The 11,526-nt window shown below is 42.0% G+C and overlaps 1 protein-coding gene across 7 annotated transcripts in view; it reads right to left on the reverse strand.

Annotated features, from left to right (window-relative positions):
* The window catches only part of disc1 (DISC1 scaffold protein), a 70,463-nt gene extending 60,585 nt beyond the window's left edge, over positions 1–9,878 (reverse strand). For 5 of the 7 annotated variants that reach the window (XR_009120401.1, XM_058058850.1, XM_058058851.1 and 2 more), the window contains exons 1-2: positions 9,337–9,878; positions 1,229–1,977 (exon numbers count right to left, since the gene is read on the reverse strand). Coding sequence is in view for 6 of the 7 variants with exons in the window: in XM_058058850.1 (XP_057914833.1) it covers positions 1,229–1,977; positions 9,337–9,409 (822 nt within the window). In the remaining variant the exon portion in view is untranslated. Of the gene's footprint in view, positions 1–1,228; positions 1,978–6,120; positions 6,249–9,336 lie in introns of those variants that run through there. The other 2 variants (XM_058058848.1, XM_058058854.1) reach the window with 2 other exon arrangements.
* Between the last annotated feature and the right edge of the window lie 1,648 nt (positions 9,879–11,526).

Genomic DNA, 11,526 nt, shown 5'->3' on the forward strand with positions numbered 1-11,526 from the left:
ATATTACTGTGATATTCACATGTTTATTGCATGTTTGCATTATCTCACAGCAGGCACAATAATCCCTAAAAAGTAGAATCCAGAATAAAAACACAGGATACTATTGCATCCGTAACCCAAGCCAAGCTGAAACTCAAGTCTAAAACCCCAATGTTACTTCCTGTCCGCCACTTATTCAGCTCCCACTTACAGCAACACAAACGAGCATGAGTCTTATTTACTGTATGTATTAAATGGTTGGATAATACTAGTGTATAGTTAACTATAGGGATAATGCATGTTTAGACGGCTCTAATAATGTTAAAAACCGTATTAAGAAGGTCTTACACTTCCTGTATATTTTGTATAAATAATGTTCATTACTCATCCCTTGTGAGAAGTACAGAAACTGGTAAACCTTTTTCTGGGCATCGTCATTTACTAACTCCACCTAGCCTCCTTACTGTCTTGATAGTAGAGTGGAACCTTGGTTTTCGTCATGAATTCATTGTCAGACAAAAACTGAAATGTACAAAAACCAAATAAATATTTCCCTGACGAAATCATAAAAGTTATTAATTAATCTGTTCTGGACACTCAAAAATGTGAAGTTTTAGAAAGAATAATGATAGTTTTGCATGCAGAAAACAAAGCAAAATGCATGTAAATGATATTTGAAATAAGTAAATAAAACAAAGATGAAAATAGCGGGGCAAGGAGGGACTTTATACTTAAACTTTACTGTAAACTTCAGTGCAGGTAAAATAATCATTACACAGACTGGCCCAGCTCACTTTCTGTTATGTGTCTCAGTTAAATAATTCCCCCTGCAGCCTCTGTTAACTATGGATCCTTTATACATCACAATCCTATGCTACCTTTGTACTTTGCTACAACTTTTTTCTTGATTTCAATTGTGTTAGTCACATTCTTTATCAAAGTTCTGGTGCTTGCAATAATTTTTGCAGCTGTCCTAAATTGTAAAAAAAGCACACATTCCTTTAACATTATCAGTGCCTCATTAGCGGATGGCGCAGTGCTTAAAAAAAAACAAAAAAAAACCTAAAGAGTTGTTCATTGTTCTGTGCGCATTCTATGAACAAACAAACCACACATACCTAATAAAGATAATAAATTATCCCCTTGCCGGAATCTGTCTATAGTGTCCCAACATAGTGTCAAATTATTCACTTCTTTCGCTGAAAAAAAGTGGTATTTCTTAGAAATATGTAAGAAAAAAAACACCCACCTTAGTGTGTGTCCGGTTGTTTTGCAGGCAGTCTTGCAGCAAGTGGTCATACTTCCTCACCCAATTGTCCCAGCCTTGGTCGGAAGCGGGTGTGGCGCTCTCATACCCGGAGGTGACCGAGGAGGCAGATGCGGTGTCTGAGTCCAGTGACAGCGAAGAGGTGACTTCCGTATCCAGACACTGAAAGTCACCATCAGGTAGATGGGACGCGACCTCCCTGGTGGCCCATACACGCTCCCCCCAAAACCTTTCTTCAAGGACGCTGGGGGCAGAAGTAGAGGTGACCAGGGATGATTGCTTTGAGTCAGGCTGATCCAGAGATGCTGGTTTAGTGTGAGACAACGAAGGGACTTTTGTTGCTTGATGAGGTTTTAAGTCCTGTGCTGGTGTAGTCGGGGTCGAGAGAGACTGCTGAATAAAACTGAAACTAGAATTAAAAGACTCTTCCGGGGTAGTCAGTCTGGCCTTAGTTGTATACTGAAGAACCGGGCTCGGATTTAATAGGTGGTGATTGGATGCACCATTGGAAAGAAAAGGAATGTCATCAGTTTGTAGAAGGTTTGATGTGGATATTCCGACAGCAGGTGATAGACTCATTCCATGAGTCTGACATCCACTTATGCAAATTTCCTCATCTTCCTCCGCGTCTTCCGGATCATCAGTAGTGGTTTGTGGTCTGGACTGCTCCCCTCTCGTGTACCCGGGCCTCTTACAGCCGAAGCCGCCAGCTGTCCCTGAGGCTCTGCCACCTGTCCATGCACAAGATTAACCATTAAGCTCGATAACACGGTCAAGTAGAAGATAAAGAGTGACTCATGCATGACATAAGTAGAACACCATGAACATGTGGTGCCAAATGTGCTAATTACACCACAATATACAATCACATCACAGTTAAAACCAAAATGGAGGATTTTATAGTGACTCTTAATGTTAGCGGTGCTTCATATTTGGAACAAAAAAAAACAGCCAGATGTGTGTGGAAGTTCCCAGGGTTTTGCTCCAGCTGTTGGGAAATACCAAAAACATACAGTCATCTCCAGTTAAGCCACGCCTACCAAGCTGAGGCGTTTGAATTTGTTGATATTTGAAAAAAAAAAAAAAAAAAAAAAAGCCAGACTGCTGCAAAAGAGAAGTTCTCACACCTCTTCTGTGCAGCTCGGATTTCAATTTTGAATCACACTATATGGACGCAAGTACGTTACATCACATTTATTTTACTGACTGGGACTTTTTTCTTTTTATCAAAAACAATTGGACTTTTCCATTCCTCAGCTCTCAAAGGGGAAGTTTACACTGAACCTTTTTAGAAGCAGCTAAAACAGTAGATAATTATGTCAAGTCAAAACTATTAAAGTGGTCACAATCTATGGACCAATAAAGAAACATAATTGGACTCCACACACGGTGTGTTCGGGTGTGTTTGGGTTGTTTCTGTTCCATTTTAGTCCTGTAGATCAGGGGTCTCAAACTCAATTTACCTGGGGGCCACTGGAGCTAGGGTCTGGGCAAGGCTAGGCCGCATAAGGTTTTCCAAAAAAAAACAAAAACGCATTTATTAAAAACAGAAAAATATACAAACTTTTTCAGTGCTTTGGTTCCGATTTTCTACAAGAAAAGCTCTGATAAAACATTCCACTGTTCTGAAATATCTTAATTTTTATTTTTCTGTACAAAATAAGATGAAAAATGAAAAACAAATCAAGAATAAAAAAATCAATCAATCAGTAATAAATAAATATAATAATAATAATAAAACAGCAAATAATAAAAACTTAAGAAACCACATATAGTTGGTGGGTAGACAAATTATTTTTTTCAGATTAAAATGAACAAAGCATTATTAGAGCCCTGTAGACATGACAAAACACGACTATAGTCACATTTATACTCTTTTTATTTACAACATATTGCGCAACTGCAGGGTCTTGAGACACATGCTAACTCGCAAACTAGAGAGCTAGCGACCTAAACGGTAGCCTTCAAGTTATTTCCTTTAAACTTAAATAGCCAAAAACTTACCACTTCCACACGGATAGGGAGGATAACTATTAACAGTTATTTAACCTTTAACATGAACATTAATCAAACGTAATAATTTTTTCTGGGTACATGATACCATACAGCATCCATATCAAACTTGCGTGGGCCGCACTAACATTAAACTTTCATATCAAGGCGGGGGCCTCAAACTCGTGTCCTGCGGGCCACATTTGGCCCGCGGGCCGCATGTTTGAGACCCCTGCTGTAGATGTTTCTTGCCCTTGTCTCCAACACTGGCTCACAAAACTAATCAAGAAGAATAACACAGTTCTGTTGACTCTGAAATGCAACCATTCACATTCACACTCACATTCATACCTATGGACAATTTGGAGTCGCCAATTAACCTAGCATGTTTTTGGAATGTGGGAGGAAACCGGAGTACCCGGAGAAAACCCACGCATGCACGAGGAGAACATGCAAACTCCACACAGAGATGGCCTAGTGTGGAATTGAACCCTTGTCTCCTAGCTGTGAAGTCTGCGCGTTAACCACTCGTTCACCGTGCAGCCCCTCATTTCATTTCAAACAGGTTTTCCCAGCGTTGAATCTAAAAGAGAAGTAAGATGCTGAATACCTTTTTGTCTTGACACCTGCTCCACATGATTATTCTTGCTATGTGTAGGATTCAGCCACAGAGACAAGCTTAAATGTCCGGAATCAACAGCTTCTTTGTGTACAGCTGCACGGCTCCTTTTCATTTGTGCCCACTCTTTCTCGCTCTCACACACGCAGCAACACACTAACACTGACTTTAGTGTTGAATACAGAAGGGTCGTTCTGTCTTTGGAAAATCCTACGAGAAAGCCAGACTATGATATGAATGTTTACATAATATGAACACAGAGTGCTATATTGCTATTAGGGATCGCTTTTTTCCTGCCGATGCCGATACCGTTTTTTTTCCATCACCCTTAGCTGATGGCCAATTTTGCTTGGGCCGATATTTGTGGCCGATACTGTTTTTGCGCCCTAAATTTATATGAAAAAATTACAATGATAACAAATATTCCAGGTCTGAAATTTAAACGTAAATACTGAACACAGTAGGATTCAGCTTTCTTAAACACACATTTAAACGGCATTATCAACTTTAAAAGGAATAAATATTCAACCATGTGCAAAACATTTCTGTCGTAGTTGAAGTTTTATCTAACATCGATGTGATGACTGCTCCTCCGCAGCGTGACACGCACCCCCCACCCCCCGCCTCCACACACAAACACATCACACTGACACAATTTAGTACAATATATAAAACATTTCTCTCATCATTAAATTTCATGTTATGCACGATAAAGACCTCTCATAAGCAGACACGGCTGCTCCAATTACTTCAGTGTGTGTGTGTGTGTTGCTGGGTCCTCCGGCAACATGTAGCTGCCCGGCGGATGCCTGTCTGTAAATCATTCATTCATTCATTTTCTACCGCTTTTTCCTCACGAGGGTCACATGGGGTGCTGGAGCCTATGCCAGCTGTCTTCGGGCGAGAGGCGGGGTACACCCTGGACTGGTCACCAGCCAATCACAGGGCACATATAGACAAACAACCATTCACACTCACATTCATACCTATGGACAATTTGGAGTCGCCAATTAACCTAGCATGTTTTTGGAATGTGGGAGGAAACCGGAGTACCCGGAGAAAACCCACGCATGCACGGGGAGAACATGCAAACTCCACACAGAGATGGCCGAGGGTGGAATCAAACTCGGGTCTCCTAGCTGTGAGGCCTGCACGCTAACTACTCGACCAACATGCAGCCTAGTATCATTTATCCTTTTCATTCATTCATTTTCTACCGCTTATCCTCACAAGGGTTGCTGGAGCCTATCCCAGCTGTCTTCGGGCGAGTCGCCAATTAACCTAGCATGTTTTTGGAATGTGGGAGAAAACCGGAGTACCCGGAGAAAACCCACGCATGCACGGGGAGAACATGCAAACTCCACACAGAGATGGCCGAGGGTGGAATTGAACCCTGGTCTCCTAGCTGTGAGGTCTGCACAGTAACCACTCGACCGCCGTGCCGCTGTCTGTAAATCATGCGGCGGAAAAATATATCGGCAAACGCCACACGTGTATCGGCCGATACCGATTCAAGTAAAGAACGCAAATATCGGCTCGATATATCGGTCGATCCTTAATTGCTATACACTGTATTTCTATTTGTCCACAATAGTGTAGCTAAGAAAGAAACAATTTCTACCATAAAATAACTTCCCTGATTTGATGATGTCACTGCTGAACAGTCTCCCAAGGATCAGAGAGGACACAAAGTACCACCTCTGGGAATATTGGGACATTAAACTGAAATCGGAGTGCAAGTAAAAAGGTTTGCTGTCTTTGTACCTTCAGTCCACTGAGACGTTGCACTAAAGCTCAAGTTACTGCGTCTTTGTAAACGTGGCCACTGTTCCATAACCAATGTACGCACCCCGCCAACACTCTCACTTACCAAGTACAACCATCCACCATCTGTTGTGATATCATATACTTTGCTCTATGGAGTCTGAGACAATTAAAAAAGGAAGGGTTGTTGATCGCTGCGACTCTGCCGTACTTCGATTACACAAAGACTGCTCTAAACAGTAAAGGGAAGGAAATGCCTCAGGGCTCTTGTGTTGTACATCTTCGCTGAAGCTTTTCAGAGTTCATGGTTTCCTGCCAGGATTTGAGCTAAAATAGCTTGCCAGGAATTCCGACGGAAAGTAAAAAAGGATGAGGGGACCTACCACAAGTGGCTTCCACATTAGCAGGAATCTCGGTATAAACCAGAACAAGATGTGACTAAAAATACTTATGTCTGGGGAAAAGAAGTGTTTCAGTTAGACAGAGTTTGATTATTTACCTTTGGAGATTAAAGAGCCCACAGCTTAAGCACTGTGTCCGAGTGGAGGTTGGAAGTGCTTTTCAGCCCAAGAGGGAGGAATGCAGAGTATCTCATAAAAACACAATCATTTGAGGAACAAACTCAGCACCCTCACACACGCTGAAACACACGTCAGCAGATCCCACATGTCGACAGGCTAGCACCACAAAGGGAAGTGAAAGTCATTCTAGTACGGGTGTCACAAGAGTTTATCACGAGATCTCGCGAGATTAAACGTGACCATGTTTCTCGTTCTAAGAAAAGTTATGCCTGAAGAGGACAGCCCGTCAGACTGTGAATTACGGCATCGGTGCTGTGAATGATACAGTCATCCCTTGCAATATCACGGCTCCATTATCGTTTCACTGCTTTATCACGTTATTTTTCATTAATTAATTAATGATTGCTGTTTCGTGTGGTTTTAGTGAAAACATATTGAAATACAAGTGATGTATAGTATTCTGGTTACTAGGCCACAGTAATGAAAAAAAACATTACCTTAACACTGCATGAAGTCATGAACACATATAGAGTGGTAAAACAAGCTCTCCCCCATACCGTGTGGAAGTGGTAAGATTTGGGTTCTTAAATTTCGTGTTTTTTTTTCTCAAATTCATTTTTTACCTCAAATTATCCTCAAATTTCACCAGAGTGGTTAGCGCACATTCCTCACAGCTACGAGACCCGAGTTCAATTCCACCCTCGACCATCTCTGTGTGGAGTTTGCATGTTCTCCCCGTGCATGCGTGGGTTTTCTCCGGGTACTCCGGTTTCCTCCCACATTCCAAAAACATGCTAGGTTAATTGGTGACTCCAAATTGTCCATAGGTATGAATGTGAGTGTGAATGGTTGTTTGTCTATATGTGACCTGTGATTGGCTGGCCACCAGTCCCAGGGTGTACCCCGCCTCTCGCCCAAAGACAGCTGGGATACGCTCCAGCACCCCCTGCGGCCCTCGTGAGGATAAGCGGTAGAAAATGAATGAATGAATGAATAATTAATGATCGCTGTTTCATGTGGTCTATTATTAGTGAAAACATATTGAAATACAAGTGATGTATAGTATTCCGGTTACTAGGCGAAAACATTACCTTAACACTGCATGAAGTCATGAAGACCAGATAGAGTGAAAAACAAGCTCTCCTCCTATACCGTGTGGAAGTGGTAAGATTTGCCTTCATAAATTTCATTCATTCATTCATTTTCTACCTCAAATTATTCTCAAATTTCAGCTGCATGGTGACCGAGTGGTTAGCGCGCAGGCCTCACAGCTACAAGAACCGAGTTCAATTCCACCCTCGGCCCTCGGTGGAGTTTGCATGTTCTCCCCGTGCATGCATGGGTTTTCTCCGGGTACTCCGGTTTCCTCCCACATTCCAAAAACATGCTAGGTTAATTGAAGACTGCAAATTGTCCATAGGTATGAATGTGAGTGTGAATGGTTGTTTGTCTATATGTGCCCTGTGATTGGCTGGCCAACAGTCCCAGGGTGTACCCCGCCTCCCGCCCGAAGACAGCTGGGATAAGCTCCAGCACTGCGCGATCCTCATGAGGATAAGCGGTAGAAAATGAATGAATGAATAAAAAAATATTGTGCTGAGTGACTCATACCCAAAAATGCATTTCACTTGAGATAAACAATGTCTGCTTCCCTCAATAGTACACTGCTGTAGTACTACCCCTGACACTTGACTTTTACAGCTTGGTACAAACATTTACCTTGAAGTCCAATAATTAGTACACTGCCGTACCTCATCAGTGTAAATTGTGCCTTAGAACATGATGTCTATTAACAACAATATAAATATGCCCTTAAATATTCTTCCAGGTCATTGTATTCTCAGAGAATTACATTGACTGGACTTTTCAGGCTGTCTTGGAGCGAAAAATTGATTTATTCTTGCTGACTTTTAAAGGGGGGCTCATCATTAACACATTAAGTGTAAGCGTGAGCCTTGAACTCCAAACTCAAAGCTCTACATACGCTGTAAAAAAAAAAAAAATAAGAGTACAGTAGAAATCCATTTAAGTCCAGGCTACATTAATATTAATACCGCTTTGAAAGAATCATTAAAACAGGGAATGTGGCATAGGTACATATCCATACCTAGGTGCACATTTTATAGTATATGTATGCATTTAATACTGACTAAAATATCAGCCAGTAACCACAAATGAGTACAAAAAAGATTGCACGAGTGCTGCCGGCACTGGGGAGCTTCGGTTCATTGAGGGGAAACATGGATTCCAACATGAACTCGGGAATTCTGAAGCAGAGTGTGATCCCACATGGCAGTTTTGCCATTTGACATTGTGTTGTTGTTTTTTTTTTTTTTTGCAAATTATCTCACCACATACTTGTGGGTCCAGCCAAAATGGCTTCTTATTGGAGGGCAGCGGGGTGTGCGGGGACTGCACTAGGTGGGTGCACTCAGGGGCTAGGGGGGTTGGGGACAGGTGGGTTGGCTGGCAGGGTTGGTGGTGTGCTTCGGCAGTGTCCTGGGGATTTGCTGGTGTGTCCGATGTTCCCACTCTTCTTTTGTTGTTTTGTCTTATGTAAGATTATGTGATTATATGTGTGGAAAAAATCACTTATTGAATTGGTAACTGCTATGGCGTGGAGAAGGGGTAGGATTTAATAAGCTTTGCTTCTTCCTACTCCTTTTCAGACATGTGTAGTAATGAGGTGTTATGTGTGTGTATGTATATATATATATTCATTCATTCATTCACTACCGCTTTTTCCTCACGAGGGTCGCGGGGGTGCTGGAGCCTATCCCAGCTGTCTTGGGGCGAGAGGCGGGGTACACCCTGGACTGGTGGCCAGCCAATCACAGGGCACATATAGACAAACAACCATTCACACTCACATTCATACCTATGGACAATTTGGAGTCGCCAATTAACCTAGCATGTTTTTGGAATGTGGGAGGAAACCGGAGAACCCGGAGAAAACCCACGCATGCACGGGGAGAACATGCAAACTCCACACAGAGATGGCCGAGGGTGGAATTGAACCCTGGTTTCCTAGCTGTGAGGTCTGCGCGCTAACCACTCGACCGCCGTGCTATATTATATATAGTAAGTGTATTGTATTGTAAGTGTATATGTGAGAAACAATAATGTAACATAGTATGCATGTCTGAAATAAATTAAGAAGTATAAGAAGAAGAATATAATAAATAGCACTTCACCTTTCATGGCTCCTTCGCTGTACCGGTGCGCAGAGTTGCCTTGACATTTCAGGCCGAGTAGTCCAGTAAACATGTCTCCATGAAGAAGCAGAAGATCCCAAAGTGGTTAAGGACTCCTTTCATCCACCATGTTTGTAACGGGACAGCAGCCAGCGAACAGGACTGAGATCACTTCCGTCTTCGAAAAGTGAAGACAAGTTTTTAAAACAAAGAACTGCGACTCCGGGGGAGTAAATATTAAAGTGTTTAGTCAAGATTTTAAAAAAAAACTTAAGTTAAACAAAGGACGTCTTATGGATCATCTGATGCAAGCGTTTGGATCGATTGCGCACGGAGAAACAGTCAGGACAATAGATCTTCTGTCGAATGACAAACAAAATGTCCAAAAGCTGTAGTGAAAGATTACCAGACGACGTGAATGGTGATTATCGATCATGTGGATCATCAATCAGTCGATCGGTGTTCGCTGCGCCTTCAGCGCGTCGTGTTGGATCTCCTCCGTGGTCGGGAATTTGACACCAGCCTCCTTCAGACCGCCTCAATTCCATAGTAAGCATCCTATGAATGTTGGGAGACGACACATCACACACTGCTGTTCTTTACACAAACACACATACACATACAAGATTCATTTTGTACTTAGCATTCATTTTGTACTAAACATACATGTTCGAACGGGTCGGCACGGTGGACGAGTGGTTAGCGTGCAGACCTCACAGCTAGGACACCGGGGTTCAAATCCGGCCATCTCAGAACAGAAACAAACAGGACTACACCAGCAAATGTCAATGATAGTTATAAAGGATCACAATGGAGATAGAAGTACTAAACAGTCAAAGTGATATTACGGAAATTAAACAAACCTATTAGTGGTAATGCAGTAGTATAGTAGTAATACTATACTACTATTACTACTATTATACTACTATATATAGTAGTAATGAAGATATGAACCATGATAGTAAACAGAATGAAAATGTTTTTTAACATTATTAGAGCCCTCTAGACATGAAATAACACCCCTATAGTTACCTTCTACTTGTATTACCCAATGTAGTAGACACAATAAGAGACAATAAGTCATTTAAGACATAAATAAGCATACGTATGTGTGTTGCTGTAAATGTGTTACTGAGCTGAGCGGGGCAGCAGACAGGAAGTGACATCAGGGGTTTAGAGTTGCGTTTTAGCAGCCGTTGACCTGTTAAAACTGCAATAAAAGCCTGTTGTTCTGGAGATCAGGTCTGCTGCTTGTGTGTCCCATCTAACATTACAGTAACATTACTGACACCTACTGACCAGTGGAAAATACTACATACAGTATCATCACAATGTCTTTGAATGTGTCTTAAGAATGCCTTATATTTGTCTTTTAGTTAATTCAGCAAAGTGTATGCTTGAAAATGTTTAATTTCGACAAATCTGCATAAATATGCACAAGTTTTGACTAATTATAGGTTGTATTCAGCCACGCAACTGCATGATTTATTAATATATTTTGGTGTAGCAGTGCCACACAGCTAGGAGACCCGAGTTCGATTCCACCCTCGGGCATCTCTGTGTGGAGTTTGCATGTTCTCCCCGTGCATGCGTGGGTTTTCTCCGGGTACTCCGGTTTCCTCCCACATTCCAAAAACATGCTAGGTTAATTGGTGACTCCAAATTGTCCATAGGTATGAATGTGAGTGTGAATGGTTGTTTGTCTATATGTGCCCTGTGATTGGCTGGCCACCAGTCCAGGGTGTACCCCACCTCTCGCCCGAAGGCAGGTGGGATAGGCTCCAGCATCCCCCGCGACCCTCGTGAGGAAAAAGCGGTAGAAAATGAATGAATGAATGAATGTTCGAAAGGGAATGGGAAGAAGTCAAGACTTATCTAGTCCCACCCCCTAACCACCCAGATTCCAACCTCATCCCAACAAAACATATATTATTCCTTGTCTACCAGAACGAAAACCCCACATCCAACCACCCTCACCCAGCTTGAGGCACCCAACTACGTGCCAAGAGCAACCAGTTCATTACTAGTCATCGTATCGTGTCGTACATAGTCCAGTACAAAAGAAAAAAAGAATGAAACCACTCCATCTATACCGTCACCACACCAGTCATCACAAACTAACATGGATATAAAAAACATCAGTGTTATGGTATTGTTTCAATGAGATTAAAAAATAAATGTGAGGGAAAA

Source organism: Doryrhamphus excisus, chromosome 20 (genome assembly GCF_030265055.1).
Source record: "Doryrhamphus excisus isolate RoL2022-K1 chromosome 20, RoL_Dexc_1.0, whole genome shotgun sequence".
NCBI classification, from domain to species: domain Eukaryota; kingdom Metazoa; phylum Chordata; class Actinopteri; order Syngnathiformes; family Syngnathidae; genus Doryrhamphus; species Doryrhamphus excisus.